The following is a 17376-nucleotide window of genomic DNA, read 5'->3' as shown; positions in this document are numbered from 1 at the left end:
AATTACAGAAAAAAAGGGTTGGAAAGATCCTTGAGTCCATCCCAATGCTTGGGCTGGGTAATCCAGATCATAATTATGTCTCAAAAACAGCTGCTTAACAGTTCTTAAAAGTTTGTGGTGATGATGAAGGTACTGAAAACTCCACAGTCAGTCTCATCTAGTACTATCCACACCATTAGAAAGCCTGTTCAATGTCTAATAGAAATGGTAGAGAACAGATAATTCAGTTCCTCTTTATGGATAACTTTCAGTCTTGAAGATTATGTTATCCTCATTCTTTAATTTTTTTTTTTTTTGGAAGTCTATTTCTTTCAATTTTTCCTTACAGATTTGTATTCCTAGCCTTATTTTCCTAACTCTTCTCTACAGCCCTCCTGACATGCACCATACATAGCTGGATGAGGTGCTCCAGGTTGAGGCTTTGCCCCTGGCAAACACAACAGAAGTACTATTTATTATGTCTTACATTTTTACACATGCCAACAGTGCAGTGAGTGTGTAGGAACCCAGAGTGCTGAGAATATTTCTCTGCCTGTTTTGAAGGGTTTTTACCCCCCTGAACAACACTGTTTTGACCTCCAACCTTGGAAAAAACTGCCTACGATTAGACAAGAACTAGAAAATACAGTGGTGTGAATTAGGTGATAGACTACTATGTAAGATTGTCACAGGGTGAAAAATCTAGAGGTTTTGGGCTTCTCTTTGTAGTAAATAGATAAGAGAAAAAAACATCAAAATGGAGGATTGTTGTTGTTCTCCAAACCTTCTTCTTCTTCGTCTTCTACTACTCCATGTTCTGCAGTAAAAGTAGTGTGTAATGATTAGATAGAGAATTCCACAGTTCCCGGCTGTGTCACTGAATAATTGGTATGAAAGTGAAAATAATGTACGTTTTTAGTAACCATTGGTTAAATTATCTTTAAAAGGCTGTGTAAATCTTGATAATTGGTCTTTCTCCTGCATTCTCTGCTCTGTGCTGTGTCTGGGTCACACTAGTGACTCTGTTTCTCTGATAAGAGTTAATACACAACTCTCTAGCAGCAGTGAAAGCTGAAAGTCTCCGTTTGTCTCTCAAATTAACTCCTGGCAAGGACTTTAAAAACTCTCTCCCATCAGGAGAGATTTGATTACGGCACGGATCTGTGTCAGAGTGTCTGTTTTTCCAACAAAGTCATCTGCTGTATGATTGAAGGTCAGATCAAATGCTCTTCAGAGAGAAAGTGCAAACACCAAAGGTGAGGAGGCTGTGCCAAGGCAGGGAGCTCTCGACTCCCATATCCTAGGCTTGCTTTCAGCGTGCACCCAATGGAACATGAAAAATGCAAATCAATTATGTAACTAATAATTGTGAAAGCTTCCAAGGAATAAAGGTAACTATCCAGTGGTTAAAGCTAGCGACAAAACGACAAGGCAGTTTGAACAATACCTGTAGCCATCTGTGTCTCTTCACTAACCATTCATTTAAGCAGCAGGAGACTTGGCAAAACTGTGTTCACCACTGCAGAGACCAGAAGTGAAATGATTTTCCATTTTAAGCAACAGTGGAAATAGTGAAACAGGAATGAATGCACAGAAAGCAGAGGTCCCTGGTATAATGGTTTGAGGGCAGTCTTCTTTTGCTTAAAAAAAAAAAAAGAAACAAAAAATGTGTGAGGAAATTCAGGAGCAGTAAGTTCAGGGGTCTGGGAATTAACTAATTAAACTGTAGCCCTACACAGCCCATTGGGAAAGAACTGGCGCTTGGAAAAGCTGTTGCAAGACTGTGTAATCAGTAGCACATGGATTGTTCAGAGACATGTGGAAAGATGCTGAGTACCTAAGTCAATGCTGCTATGACACAGATGCCAGGCTCGAGACAGCTTGCCAGAAGTAGTCCACTGGCTGTTGACAAAAGCATTACGTATCTCATACGTAGTAGGAATTGGGGTGAGAATACAACAGAAGACGTTATTCAGAGGACCCATGCAAAAGTCACCAGCGGTAACAAAAGTTAACCTGAATTCCTCTGTTTTCAGAAGTACACAGTTGAGAACTAGCAGGTACTTAAGAGATGTGATTGGGTGCAAGATAAAACAAGTGAGCAGGAACTGACTTTCATCAGAGGTAATAAACCTCATCTGCCTGCAGAAGGAGCTGGTCAACTCAAGGTCAGAGTGGAACTAAAGTCCTTCTTAAAAGGAGGCAGAAATTTTAGAAGTCAGAAAACCTAAGTGGCTGAATCAAAGTGCAAAATCACTCAGTGTTAGAATCAGTCCAAATGATCTCTGCAAAACGAAAGGAGCCATTCAAAGCTTATGTCAAGTAAGCTCGTACTACTACTTGTTGTAGACAAAAAACCTGTCAAGTACTAGCCAGTTACTAGGAGTTGCAGGAGGGGTCAGAACATGAATACCAGTTCTGAGGTGGGAGTTTGTAGCTACCTTCTGTAAGGCCCACCTGAAAAGACAACTTTGCAACACTGTGATTAGAGCATGAGCTTTGTGGGCTGCCCATCCTTTAACAGCTGTAATGTCAAAATTTCTGGGAAGTCTGTAATGGACTTGGATTCCTTTAGAGAACTCTTTTCATTGTATGAAGCACTTACAGCACATTGGAACCCAGATTTTGGATTCCTTATGCTTTATCGAGGGTTGCATGCAAAGCCACATCCAGCTTCCTAATGAGAACTGAGCGGGTGTTACCCCCTTTCTCTACCATCCCGTAAGCTTAAATAAAGGCTCTCAGCCTCCAGCCTTGCCCTGAGATTAGCGAGGGGAGCGATCCCGCAGGATGTTTTGCCCTTTCCGGGGTAAGGCATGCCATTCGCTTGCAAGGCAGCGGACTGACAGCGGCAGCAGGGCTGCACCGTGGGGTAGGTCCTTACAAGCACTCCTGGCAGCTCTTCAGTCAGGAACAGAAAGCACCGAGTTGCCAGAACACTCTGCCTTTAGGGGCAGCAAAAGAGCTGATTCCAGCTATTTCACAGGGAGCCCTGGGCTCTGGACCAGACTAGTTCTGGTTCTCATCCAGTGTTCACTGACACCTGTATAGCGGCTGAGACCTGCCCTTTTGGATAGCCCCTTTCCTTCTGGACAGGCACTGGATATGTGTTTACAAAGCAATGTAAAGCTTATGTGCTGAATCCATTATTTCTGCACTGGTAATGCAAAGAAACAATTAGAATGGCACAGAACTGTGTAATACTACTACTACTACCGAATCACTACTGAATCCTTCTGCCAAAAATATTCAAGAGGGTGTTTTAAAGAGCAAAGTAGCTATTTAAGCCCCTTTCTGTTCCTCCACTCGGCAGGTAGCTGCGTAGTAGTTTCCTGAGCTGCCTGAGGAAAGCTTTGCCCAGGTACTGCTGAGTTGTCGCTGGCAGCACAGGCGCCCGCAGGATCGTAAACCGAGGGGCAAAATCAACGTCCTTATAGGTAACGATGGGGTCAAACCCTGCGGGGCGAGCGACCTGCTCGTTAACCGGGGAGCGCTGAAACACCCGACAGCCGCTCCATTCTCCTGGGGCAGGAATGCTAATGGAAAATGCCAGCCTGCCCCACCAGCCCAGCAGCTTCCCAAGGCCAGCGGCGAGGGGAGACCTCTGACTGCAAGGTCAGCGTGGTTAATCTTTTCCCAGATAATTACAGCCAGCTCGAAGGGCCCTTCAAACCAACCGCAGCTTTACACCCACCCCTTCCACACCCCACTCCCGGCTCGGCCCCTCGGGCCAGCCCGCCCCGGGGCGGAGCCCCGCGTTCCCCAAAAGCCGTCGCGGCCGCGGAAAGCGGCGCTGGGGTTTGGGAGCGGTGGGACCGGCGCGGCGGGACTCGGGTAGGGCTCGGTGGTGAGTGGGGAGGTGGCGGCCGCTGCTGCTCTCAGGTCTTGGGGGGTGGGAGCCCATCTTTCATGCGTAGTTTATACAGTCGTTGTTGCCTTCCTAGACCCGAATCCGTTTTAAATAGTTAAAACCACTGTGAACTCGAGTATACTGTGTGCTTAATACACTAGCGATGTTTTTCACCAATATATGATTCGATGTGTGACTTTTCAAGCCTGTTCCCCATCAGGGAAATATCGGGCTGTTTAAGTGATTTGTTCTTTTATGGAACCTGGGCTTTTGGGTTTGCTTTGGTCACGCTGTGGTTAAAAGAAAGAAGAGTCTCTTCTGACCTCTGCAGAAAGTGCATAGACGAATCTCTGTAATAATTAAACCCAATGTCCTTTAAGGTCAAGCATCCCCTCTGTCATCACTGATGTTCAGGGTACAACAATGTATATTTTGTAAAGACAATATTTTTCTAGTAAAAGTGGAGACATCAACTTTTTCTATAATGATGGCTGGGTTCTCTTTTTGACTAGTTTGCCACTTAGCTGACACAGAACTGTTCTGAGGAGACACTAACTATTTTTATTGATACAGGGAAGAAGTTCTGAGTAAGAAGCAAACCAAGAATTCAGAATATGAGCAGAAAATGAGACAGCTGAGATCATGGGGCGAAATTACTGGCTGGTGTGTCTTTTTGATTGTTTTGGGGTTTTTTTCTGAGAAAAACTTTCCCTCTTTGCTCTCATTTTTTCTTCTTCTTCTTCTTCATACTTCTTTCTAAAGTATGGAAATCTAGAAGGAGGGCTGGAGATTAGAAGTGGAAAGATTCATACTGTTAGTTTGGCATACTGGCAGGAGATGAGACTTGAAAGCCTTTCAGATGTACAGACCTTGACCTTCACCTTGGGATCTGTCAAAGGAAGAGTGTGCTATAAAATTTTTGCATTAGGGTATCCTATGTATATACTGAAGCTTCAACTAATATTTGTAAATCTGTGTACAAACTGAAAACTTCATTTGGCCATGTTCAGAATTACATAGAAAAAGCCTTCATTGCCTAGAGTGAAATATGAAACAAACAGAAAAATGATATATTTTAGTTTTATTACTGTTATGGTATTTGTGGTAGATGAAAATTTGTTTTGATATGTTGGGGGGTCTTAACTGTCAGTTTTGATGAGTTTCTCAGGAGCAACGATCAGGTGTGTGGCTGATAGTGGACAAACTGAGCTTAGCTTTGTCTCTGTTAATTAAATGATGTGCCATTAATCATGGCAGAACAGGATTATGAGGCACTTGGAGCTGGAACTGGCCTCCCTCTCATACAGCGTCATATCCATGTGGCTCTGCCTCATTTGTTGAAAAGCTGGCATGGTCTAAGCCTGTGTGCCCAGACCCTCTGTACTGCACTCTTTTTGGCAGTATAGTGGGGTGGCCTTAGTTGCCTTTTCCTTGGATTTTTTTGTTTTGCATTTTTTTTCTCCATCAACGGTGTTCTTTGCAGTAGTCTAAAAAGTAAATGGATTTCTGTGCATGTAGGTGTTGAGTATATGAAACTCTGTGATTTTTAGCTTCTTTTGTTTCCTTGTGTGTCAGAATATCAGGTAGCTTATCATGAAGTAAAGATGATAAAAAGAAAACTGGGGCTGCAGAAACTATTCAGCCCTGCTGAGTGTCTGCAACTCTGAAACTTCATTTAGGTGCTGGATTATTGGCATTTCTAGAGGAAATGACTGAAGAAGGTTCTCCTGTACAAAAGGCAGGGCTAAGTAACTGGTGTATTTGTGATATTTTCCAGTTGGGCACTCTGGGTGATTAAGCACAGGAGAATAACAGGGAGTGTAAGTGCCAAGTGAAGTACTTTCAAGTAAAATTTTCCCATAAAATTAATGGGCAAAAATAACTGTAGAATGCAATGTTTAGGGGGATGTTACAGAAAATGGGGAATGAAAAGTATTTATATTGTGAGGAAGGGGAAAAATAAGCTGTGGAGAGACCTGCTTGGTTTTGGGAAGGGCAATCTTGTATTGGCTGGATTAGTTTGGTTTTGAAGTTCTTACTTCTTTTCTAATATAATTGGATTACTTTAACATGCTGCAAAGCATATGCCATAGTTGATTATGAATTGTGGTTACTTTGTCAAATTCACTTAATTGACACAAGTTTCACGTAACATTCACAAGAATGAATATTGTGAACCCTGGTGGCAGAAATAAGTCTTAATGGAAGCAAAATGGTGTATGCACCCTTATTTTCTGTCCAAGTGTACCAGCGTAGCTCATGCTAATTAATGTCGGTAACTGGAAGAAAGGAAGTTTTGTAATGATTGTCCTAAAAGTTCCATTCAACTGCAGGATGTAGTCAAACTAGTTTAGCTTGGTGAAAATCCTTGGAGGTTATTCATTGCAGTGCTCCTTAAATTGTGCCTGGGAGACAAACTGCTTTAACCTTTCATGGTGAGGAGAGTGGTGGCCAAAATACATAGTGGACACTGATTTGAACCCAGATGCCTTTCTATGGTATTCCTGTCTTTCTTCTGATTGTCAAAGGTATTAAATATTTTTTTACCCTTAGCATGTTTGAAAGGCCCATTTTAAATGGACCAGGCACCAAGTTTTTCCTAGGTGTTAGCATGTATATATATGGCATGTACCTACATAAGTGTTAAATATTCCTTTTTCACAGAAAGAGGAACCAATAATGCCAGCACTGAACTGGAAGCCCTTTATCTATGGAGGTTTAGCATCAATCACTGCAGAATGTGGTAAGCATTTGCTTTAACTGTTGATGTGGTTTTCTTGACTTGGATAGTCTCTATGTAAAACAAGTTTGGTTCCATGCTGCCAGTGACACAGTAGTATATGGTGGTCTATTGCATAGAATTTTTTGTTTAATGCTGACTGAAGAGTTCCTCTGATCTCTGTTGCAATGTCAGAACACTTGTGTCTGTAAACTCTCATCCCTGGTGAGTCTTGCTTTTACACATATTTTGCCTTTGTGCTTTATTGTTTGTTGTTTGTTTGATGTGTTCCTAGACAGTGGTTGTAAGTAGATACAGTTTTTCTGCTTTGCTGCAGTAGACAAGTTAAGCTCTTAACATGTAAATTTTTCTCTTAGCTTTCCTGAGTCTCTATGTTGCAGTTTAAATTACCTTTTCTTGAGTGTAAGTGGCTGCTTAGATTTGAACACTTAATTTCAATAGTGAGCAACACAGGATAATTGCTGTAGTGAGACAGTGCATCTGATGTTCTAGGCCTACTCTAAAGGCAACCCTAAAATATCAACATCCTTACAAAGTTGTATCTGAAATGCACGTACATGAAAATAAAGGAAATTTTCATTGAAGCAGAAGATGATTTGGCATGTGGTGGGCTTGCATGCAAGGTCTGTCTAGAAAAGTAGATGCAATATAAAATTACACTTAAAACTACTATTTTGTTTTCATAGAATAGTTTGGGTTGGAAGGTCATCTGGTCCAACCCCCCTGCTTTGAGCAGGGACATCTTTAATTAAATCAGGTTGCTCAAAGCCTTGTCAAATCTGACTTTGAATGATTCCAGGGATGGGAAGGATTTCTAGATAGGAAACTTGTGCAAACTTGATTTTGAAACCTCTCTTATTTGACTTGACTGAATATGGCCAATAATGCCAAAAGCTTTGTAAGGAAGACAAATAATTTACGAAAGCTTTGCCTCACTTGAACAGGTGTAGTTAATCCTGACTGCTGTTAGTGCTTAGGTGAGTATAGGATGTTGAGGTCATCCTTTTCTTGGATGGATATGCTTTCTGAATCCTTTCATAAGGGGAGCATGGAGAGTATGAACTGAACATAACATAGCAGTGGGCTACAGGAAAGCAGTAAGAGAAATAGGTACTGCTGCTACTGCTTTTTAAGATACTAGGCCAGAGTCTGTGTAGCAGGTCCTATAGAATTTATTTGCCTTCAATGACATCCTCTTTAAAGGTGTTGGCAGAATACACATGCAAACTCAGTACCTGAGTGAGATTGCAGAGTCCTGTTCAGTGTGGCTGATTATAACCAGGCAATGCCATGTTGCTTGAAAATACAGTGAATGTGAAATGTAAACACAGGAAGTAGTCAGGGCCTCTGACAGGCCTTTAGAAGAGCCAAGGTGATAGAAGGTGAATAAGTTCTTTAAAAGAGAGTCTTGGTAAGAAAGACTTCTTTCCTATGGGAGTGCTTTTATATGTTGTGATATATAATAAATGTTCCTGGTTCTTGTATGATGTGCTCTGTTGTCTTTGATTAGGTAGGTACTTCATTAATTTTCTCACTCATTTTCCTTTAAGGTACTTTCCCCATTGATCTGACCAAAACACGTCTCCAGGTTCAAGGTCAAGTTAATGATGCCAAATACAAAGAGATCCGCTACCGTGGAATGGTGCATGCACTGGTCAGAATATGCAGAGAAGAAGGATTGAAAGCCTTATACTGTGGGTAAGATTAACTGGGCTGCAGCAATGGCTTATGAACAGTCTGTGGATAAGTATAAGCCCACTGTATGTGAATTTTTGAGTTTCAGGATTACAAGGTATTTCATTAGCCTTAATCTGGAAGTTGGAAGACCAAGCTTAGACACCTTCAGTGCTGCACACTGCAATAGCATTTCATGTTTAAAAAAACCCCCCATCAAACAACAAAACCTACTTGAAACAAAATAGCTTATCATAAGGTTATTCTCTACAGTGCTGCTATGGTTGTTCCGTCTCTCAGAATTAAAATTGAATTAACCTTTGTTTATAAATGAGCACGCTTTTCTTCAAAACATGCAGGATGGTGGAGGAATTACATTTCAGACATGCCTGCAAGCTATTTTATAGATCATAAGTTGAAGCATGGTCTAACAGTAATCCCTTCACAGTTCATTCATGTTCTTGCAGGCTCTATTTAAAAAAACCAAAACCTAAAAAGCTCTAAAGCTTGTTTTGTTCACAGTGAGTTTAAATTGTTGATTTAAATGAACAAACCTTTCTCTGCTAGATATTTCTGCACCAGGAAGAATTTTCTGATGAGTTTTTGAGATCTTGAGCATAAACATTATTGCTGGTTTTTTTTCACAGGATTGCACCTGCAATGCTACGGCAAGCTTCATATGGAACTCTAAAAATAGGCACTTACCAGAGCTTAAAAAGAATGTTTGTTGAGCATCCAGAAGGTGAGTGGTTATTTTCCATTTAATTGAGGACTGATTTGCTTGAAGCTGACTGTTTCCATTTGGTATCTTACTGTAGCATTTGAACAAGGCTACTGAGAAAACATTCCTTATACCAGTTACAACAAAGTGAGTCAGCAAGGATAACTCGTCAGAACAGGTTTTATGGCTTCTGTAACTGGCACTCTCAAGTTAAATGAGGGGAGGCATCATCCTGTCATAATGCATCTTATGCTTTGTAAATCTGCAGCTAAACTCTTTGTTTGTGAAATAGATGAAACCCTCATGATGAATGTTCTGTGTGGCATTCTTTCGGGAGTAATCTCGTCCTCTATTGCCAACCCTACAGATGTCTTAAAGGTAATTATGTAGAGCTTGTCTTTTTAGTTTTTGTTCTCTCCTGAAATAAAAACAGTCTCCTGATGAATATAGGATTGGTTTTGTAACCATATTTATTCTTATCTCTTAGCTTCTAAAAAATCAGTAACATCCTGAATTCTTGGAACCTCCTTCTGATCCATACTAATTATTTGGAAGTACACATGAGGAAAGTGAAGGTTGGGGAGGCAGTTGGATCCACAGTTTTCTGAGTGTGGGGAGAGAATAACTTTCCTGCTGTAGTGTTTGTGTGGAAGCCACACTGCATATTTCATCTGTACTTCTTGGTAACACTATTACACTAGGATGTTTCTAGAGCTCAAAATAGGTGAAGATCAATTCAGAGGGAAGAGTTCCAGTGAATGCTACTTGTACTGTATGATTCCTTAACACGGTAGAGAGGCTTTGCAAATCTGTGTTCCAAGGAAATGGCGTTCCAGCATCAGTCATTTAAAGTGAATTAGTGAAACAACCACCTCTTCAATCTTCAAGAATCTGTTAGCTTAATGATAGTAGGCTACTTGGAAGGGTTGATGGTATTAATCTTACAAAACTGGAGCTTGTGACTTACACAGCTGCTCCTAAGGAAAAGGAAGTCAAGAAAACTGTTTTTCTGAAGCCACTAAAAAGCTTAATCCTTCATAGTGCTAGTGTGGTTATGTAGTGGCATTTCAAACATAAGCTTGTATTTCAAGTGTGGCTTCAATTAGTTACTTCCTAAAATTATGTCCCTGTGGCAAGTTGCTTGTTGACAACTTGTATTTGGAAGTTACCTTGGCAGGTTCCTAAGGATGTTCTTATAAATCTACAGGGTTGAAGACTCTGGTTCTCAGTGGCTGAAACATTAATCTTTTTAACCTTTCATGTCAACATGTTCCTGTGAGAGCACTGCAAAGAACGTCCTGCAGAACCCATCTGCCAGTCTTATCTAAATGGAGGAGTGTACCCAATACAGAAATAGAAGTGACTTAATGCAGCTAAGAATTGTACCACATACTTGTTCAAAATTAGCAGCTGCATTTGGATAGTTAAGGCAAAAAGATTGCACCATGGTTGTGATAATGTCAGCTCTTGCTTTGTATTCAAAGAGAAATTGACTTCACTACTTGCAGTTGTAACTTAGTAGTTTAATATAGTTTTATTATTTTATTGGTTGTATTTATGTTTTAATTGTATCTTCAAATGAATCTCAGATCAGAATGCAAGCCCAAGGTAATATGATTCAAGGAGGAATGATGGGTAACTTCATACAGATCTACCAAAAGGAAGGCACTAAAGGATTATGGAAGGCAAGTATTTTTTGGACTGCGTCTTACACTTCAACTACACTTCCTTGCTCAGAATTTCATGTATTCCTACAGTGTTCTCAGCTGAAATATGGAGGATGTAATGTCTGTCATTTGTCATGACTGCTTCACTGCTGGTGTCTCAGTGCTTTTTGGTGAAGTCTTGTGTGCATGGATTAGTTGCCACTTAGGAGAGGGAAGACAAATGTAGGCTTCAATTAGGGTGACTGTCTCTAGGAATAGTTCAACAACCCTTTGTTGAACCTCTCAATGGCATGACACCTCTCTAACTGTATGCTCTGTCTGTTTTAAAACATATCCTAAAGAACACTTGGAAGCAGAGGAGCTAAAGAGCATCCCCTCTAGCTCAGGAATTCTCTTACTCAGTCTTACAGGTTGTCTCTTGGGCCAGTTATAGTCAATGACTGTATAACAACTGAAGACCCAAAATGGACACTTGTTTTGAAACAGCTGGAAAATATGAATGCTTTTCTATTAGTGTGCTTTTCTCACAAAGTTTTCTGTTCATTCTTCTTACTTTGTCAGTTTTTCAGCTAGCAGCAAAGGAACACTGGTTTTGAGGTTTTAGCTGACTGTTGATGCAAGAATTGAGATGTTAAGCAGAGATACAAAATGGCAACTTCAGATCCTTTATTTTCTGTGGAGAAGTGATTTATCTGTTATTTTAAATTTGTGGTTTTGGAGCTCATACTTCTAAGACTTGTACTAGTTAGCCTCACTTGAATTTGCAATGTTCTTAACGCATTTGTGGTGTTTTGCTTTGTATTATAAGAGCTTGGCTTTTCTAACAGTGCACAAAGGTTGACTTTAAACTTCAGCTATATCCTTTCTTTTGCCAGGGAGTATCATTGACAGCACAGAGGGCTGCTATTGTTGTTGGAGTGGAACTGCCAGTGTATGACCTTACTAAAAAGCACATAATTATGTCTGGATATATGGGAGATACAGTATATACTCACTTCCTGTAAGTTTGTTTAACTGGTTGTATAGCTCATGATTGGTTAGTTCTTGCAATAGGGGAGATGAGTATTTTGATTTTTCTATCATGTTAATATGTCTAGATGTAAATATACTTTTGATGTGTTTATAATTTTTAATGTAATATCTCAAATGGTAGCATGGAAGCTAATTTTACTTAGCATTTGGATTTAATGTTCTTTTGAAATATGGAAACTTGTTTTGTGGGTGGACTGAATCATTCAACTGTGCAAATTAAGGTTAGATGAAAGTTAGTCAAATATTATCCCCAGGGGCACAAACATCTTTTCAAGCATACTGTATATAAGGGCTGTATAGCAAATCTTCAAAATTATGCGTTTATAGTAAATGAAAAGTAACTTTCCGCATCCATTAGCTGATTTAATTCTTTCTAAAAGCATTAAACAGTCATTATTATTGTGTGAATTTCCTGGGAAGGGGAAATTCTTGTGCATCTGTGTGTTAGATCAGATTTCATTAAACCCTTCTTTTATTAGTTCCAGTTTTCTTTGTGGGTTAGCTGGAGCCCTTGCATCCAACCCAGTTGATGTTGTAAGAACACGCATGATGAATCAGAAAAGCCAACAACATGGGGGACACTCAGTCTACAAGGGCACTTTGGATTGCTTGTTACAGGTAAGTAGTTCATGTATCATCACAAATGGAAACTGCTGCCACCAGCAGTGGTTTTGCTGTAGAGCCCAAAATTGTTCTGTTTTCCCTAAGAACTTAAATGCGCTTTTTTCCATAATGCTCAAAAGGACTATGCTGTCAGTAATGCACTCGGTGTGAAAAGTATCAACTATCTTGACAGAAAGGCAGGAAGAAAGTTAGTGTCTCCTGCGGAACCTTGCTTCCTTTGGGGCCTTGGATGAGGAGAGGAAGGCTCTCAGCAGCACTCTATCTTGCTCAGCTTTATACTATGTCAGGCTGACAGGATATTATCATTTCATAGGTCAGTCCTTGAAGAACAAGATCGTCTGGAACAGATGGTTTTCTATGTTGCTTACTGCATAATGGAAAGGCTAGTGCAGCCAGAGGCAAGGTCAGCCTCTGATTTTGATTACTTTGATTTGATTTCTTAAGTCTCTAAATTTGGTATGAGGTGGGACCATGATGGCCTTTTACATGGAGAAGAATGGATAGTAAGCTATTGGTGTCCAACTGTTAACTGAGCAGTCCAAGTCACATTGTCCAGTGTAATTGTGAGGTCCATAAAGGAGACTGAAATATTTCAAGGGACTGCCTAATGTTAGCTACAGGTTTACATGCAGCAAATTTCAAGGGGCTGCCAAATGTGAACTGCAGGTTTACAGGCAGCACTTTGCAAGGCTTTTTTGGGGTTGTGTTTGGTTTTTTTGGTGTGGTGTTTTGGTTTGGTGGTTTTTTTTTTCGGGGGGGGGGCGGGGGGGGGGAGTGGGGGCAAGTCCAGAAATGCAATTTGGATCAATCTATGTTGAGTACTGAGTGATACAGACTGCAGCTTTACCTGCCAGATAATGCTGCAGGCATTACTAATCTTGGTTTTATCTAGTGAAATGTGCTTTTTGTCCTGTCAGAAAATAAGATTAAATTAAGGTTACATGAGTAAGCCACCCCCTTGTCTTGTTAGCTGAGATGCTGTCTGAATTTTTCACTAAAAAAGAATTATGTAAGTGTATTCTTGTTATGTGGGTTTGTTTGTTTTTTTTCCTAGACATGGAAGAATGAAGGCTTTTTTGCTCTGTATAAAGGATTTTGGCCAAACTGGTTAAGACTTGGTCCTTGGAATATTATTGTATCCTTTCCACAGGTGTGCAAAGCTAAGTTAGCCATACAACAGCAAGTATTGTTTTTTACAGATTTACTCAGTATGGGATATGTCATATCAGCACAGATATTCCCTTTTTTTTTATGAATGGAAAATTGTGCAGTTGACAGTTTTTGGGTTTTTTTTAGTCAATTGCTTCCAGTCAGATTGAATTTGTGATTCACACAGAGTGAATAAAAAAATATGATCTTGCAAAATAATTTTCTGTTCTTCCAATTTCATACCTGCCAATTTCCTTTGTTTTGAGCCTAGTTTTAAACAGAATTGACCAGGTGAGTTAGGAATGGTGGCTATTTCCAGAACTGGGGAAACTGTAAGCAGTTACTGATGCAATCTTTGTGTTTATCTTAGTCTCACAATTTTGGCTTTGTTTCAAGAGCCAGCTGATCAGAGCCTTGGGAAGTGGGTTGGTAGTAATTTTTTTTCAATAAGCAAACATTCTTTAGCCCATCAAAGCTAAGTGAGTAAAGACTCTTAAGTGCTTTTGCAGCATTGTCCTGCCTCCTCAGTCCTGGGTTTAAGATCCTGAGGAAAAAGGATAGGATAGTAAGTTGTATCACCAGCCTTAAAGCAAGTTTCATTGTTCTGCCTAGTATTGTGTAAAAAAAGTAGCCAACCTGCAGCATGGCATAGGAAGGAACAAGGAGTGGAACACAGTTTCACACAGATGCAGCTGACCTTCGGTAGTGAAGTGACCAGTTTTCACTGCTTGAACAGGAAGCAGTTTTCCTTAACAACTGTGTCAGTTCTTTCTGACATATGAACAGCTGAAGAAATTGGATGCCTGACAGGCTGAGCTGTGTACAGAATTCTGTTAATGTACTGTCTGAGCAATGTGCAATTTGTCTTGAGTACTTGCTCATTATTGTCTGAACTGCTGGCCAAAGGAAGAGGTCACTGCAAGACTGAGTGAGAAGAACCTGGAAGTGATTTCAAGGCAAACTGGCTCCTGTAACCATGGCTTGTGCACATGATTCAGTGGATGATGTGCACTGTTTTTCAGACTGAACCAAACATGGTGGAATACCTTCTGTCAACTGTTTCGATGTTCTTGAATGTAAGGATCTTTAATGCAACTTTGTGCATCTGAGTCTCAAAGCACAGTGTTATGTAAGAGTCAAAGACCAGGTTTTTTCTTCTGTATTTCCATAGATTTCCATAAAGGAAGGAAAGAAAAAAGATTTCTGTAAAGGAAAAAATACTTTTGTAAGGGAAGATAAGCAGAACCACGGAGCTGGGCTTTTCCTGCTTTCAGAAATGTATACAATTTGATTGTAATAGCTTAAAGCTTCCAGTCAACTGGAAGTGTCACAAGACATGTTTGCCAGCTTTCAGGTTGGCAGAATAACTACTGCGGTATAAAATCTGCTTCTGGTTTTGAAGCTTTCCTGTGTTCTAAGTCCTGAGATGTCTGCATAATTTGCTGGGAATAATCCAGCTTCATTAGCAAGTGTGGTTGCTACAGTTGACAGCTTTGCATAGCTTAAAGAAAGTTGGGTTTTTTTTTCTTCCAATGTATAATTCTTGATTTCAGCATAAGTGATTCTTCAACATATTCATATGTAAATTGCAAGTAGGAATGAAGTTCAAACAAGTTCATGCCCATCTGCTGATCTTGCAGAGAAACTTTCCATGCCTCTTCTGTCCTTGGGAAGAACTACTGGTTACTGGCTGTTAGGTGTCATCTGAAAGGTGCAAGTTTTACACTGAGCAGTCAGGCTCTGTCACATAGGTGCCTGTGTGACAAGAGCCAACGGCCCCAAAAGTGAATCTACTATAAATACTGATTTCCTTCTCTAAAAAGATACCCAAGGTCAGAACTAGTGAACACTTTCATATACCAAAGAGGCTCAAGTTGCTCTTACATGCAAGGAAACACTTGATGTAGAAATCAAACACAGCTTCTATAAACGTTACCTTTAGGCTTAAAGGTATATCAAAACTTCAGGGCCATTAACTAAACAGTTACATCAAGATTATTATTAAGTGCTGCAGTTGAATTCCAGGAAAAAGGAATGTGTGAGATGCAAGTTGTAGGATGGATCTTCTGTGTTTACAGAGGGCAGCAAAGGAGGATGCATAGCTTTGGATTTTTGTGGCCTTGTGTTAATCTTTTACACATTTTTCATAGAATCATGCATTCCACTTAAAGGAGTTTCATTGTGATTTCAAAATTGCTATAATCACTTAGAATTAGTAATTTTTAGTTCACAAGTGGGTTTTTTAAATGCACAAGGCACTTTCTTTCCTAGGTACAATGTTTTCTATATATAGGGTTATGCTGATGTGCAGTGTTTACCCTTACAACTGTTTCTGTGCTTTAATAAAAAAAATCTGTAAATACTTTTGTACACTATGTAAGCAAAGTATATGTTTTACATTTTCAAGCCTATTAAAAGTATTAAAATGTAAAGTGTGATGACTCTAGAATTGCTTTCAGTTTCTAATTTTCAAACAGTGGTGGGAAGTTTCAAATACTTCAAGGTGATTAACAAAGGAAAGCTGTTGCTGGCATTGAGCTGTCCCATGTTACTGGTTATTTGGCCAAGGCACACTAAAGTTGCTGTAGTTAAAAGCTTGTGTTTCTGTCACTTGTGGCGGAATAACAGGCACTGACCATAGGTTTTTGCTGTTCTTTGGCATATCTTAAACAGCAAGACTATTTTCCCTCTCTGTTACAGAAACTGCTTGGTCTGAAACAGATTAATCAGCTTAGTTTTGTGTAGCAACAGAGTAAGTTTCTCACACTTGTAACCAGAGTGGCTTTCTGGAGATCATGTGTGGTAGAACACATATGATGGACTAGCTCTGAGGGGGATGAGGAATCTGCCAGTTTGGAGTGATAGTAATTGCACTGTACCAGTGCTGGAGAGGGGTAGCTGGACAAGATGGACTGAAATTAACTGCTAAGCCCCAATGGCAACAAAATAGTGAAATAATAGTTCAGGACCTCAGTTGAGACTATTACAGTGAATACCTCCAGTTCTTTTCAACCTCTTTAATTCTGATGTGCTTTAGTTAGGATTTAGTGTGTAATGATAAAAGATTTAAGTTCACAAAAACTAAAAACAAACCAAAGATAATGGCCTCTGCTGCCTCAGGAATGAAAGCTCTGGGGAATGGAAGGACTGAGTCAGCTTCCAGACTGACTACTGCTGTCCCTGCGAGAGCCGTGGATGGGGTGGTCCCTGCCTGGGAGTGCAGCGGGGCTGCCTCTGCCTGGAGCTTCAGCCAGACCAAGTGTGGGTCCTACACTTTGGCCACAACACTCCCTGCAGTGCTACCAGGGGCAGAGTGGCTGGAAAGTGACCCAGCAGCAAAGGACCTGGGGCTGCTGGTCAACAGTGTCTGAACATGAGCCAGAGTGTGCCCAGGTGGCCGAGAAGGCCAATGGCATCCTGGCCTGTATCAGCAATAGAGTGGCCAGCAGGAGCAGGGCAGGGATTGTGCCCCTGTACTTGGCACTGGTGAAGCTGCACTTCAAGTGCTATGTCCAGCTCTGGACCCCACACTTCGGGAAGGATATTGAGGTGCTGGAACGTGTCCAGGAAAGGGCAATGGATCTGGTGAAGGGTCTGGAGCACAAGTCCTATGAGGAGGGGCAGCTGAGGGAGCTGGGGTTGTTCAGCCTGGAGAAAAGTGGCTCAGGGTAGACATTATCATTTCTAAAACTGCCTGAAAGGAGGGTGTGGCCAGCTGGGGTCGGTCTCTTCTCCCTGGAAACCAGCGCCAGGATGAGAGGACAAAGCCTCAAGCTGTACCAGGGGAGGTTCAGGTTGGACGTAAGGGGAAATGTCCTCTCAGAAAGGGTCACTGGACAGTGGAATGGGCTGCGCAGGGAGGTGGTGGAGTCACTGTCCCTGGAGGTGTTTAAGGAAAGACTGGACGTGGCACTCAGTGTGGTGGTCTAGCTGACATGGT

The 17376-nt window shown here is 40.8% G+C and overlaps 1 protein-coding gene across 3 annotated transcripts; it reads left to right on the top strand.

Annotated features, from left to right (window-relative positions):
- The first annotated feature begins 3740 nt into the window (after window positions 1-3740).
- SLC25A30 (solute carrier family 25 member 30) lies at window positions 3741-15868 on the top strand. Of its 3 annotated transcripts, none has more exons than XM_048295485.1 (11): window positions 3741-3813; window positions 4403-4492; window positions 6494-6572; window positions 8120-8267; window positions 8891-8985; window positions 9257-9342; window positions 10554-10649; window positions 11507-11631; window positions 12143-12281; window positions 13342-13422; window positions 14202-15868. In XM_048295485.1, the coding sequence occupies exons 2-11, from the start codon at window positions 4472-4474 to the stop codon at window positions 14241-14243; spliced, it is 912 nt and encodes a 303-aa protein (XP_048151442.1). In that variant the 5' UTR covers window positions 3741-3813; window positions 4403-4471; the 3' UTR covers window positions 14244-15868. The 3 variants fall into 3 exon arrangements, with proteins under 3 accessions (XP_048151442.1, XP_048151444.1, XP_048151443.1); XM_048295486.1 differs by having other exon boundaries at window positions 3807-3826; XM_048295487.1 differs by lacking the exon at window positions 4403-4492 and having other exon boundaries at window positions 3756-3813.
- Window positions 15869-17376: the final 1508 nt, after the last annotated feature.

This window comes from Corvus hawaiiensis, chromosome 2 (genome assembly GCF_020740725.1).
Source record: "Corvus hawaiiensis isolate bCorHaw1 chromosome 2, bCorHaw1.pri.cur, whole genome shotgun sequence".
Classification (NCBI taxonomy): Eukaryota; Metazoa; Chordata; class Aves; order Passeriformes; family Corvidae; genus Corvus; species Corvus hawaiiensis.
The sequence above is the reverse complement of the archived record's forward strand: the minus strand, read 5'-3'. Positions and strand labels throughout refer to the sequence as shown.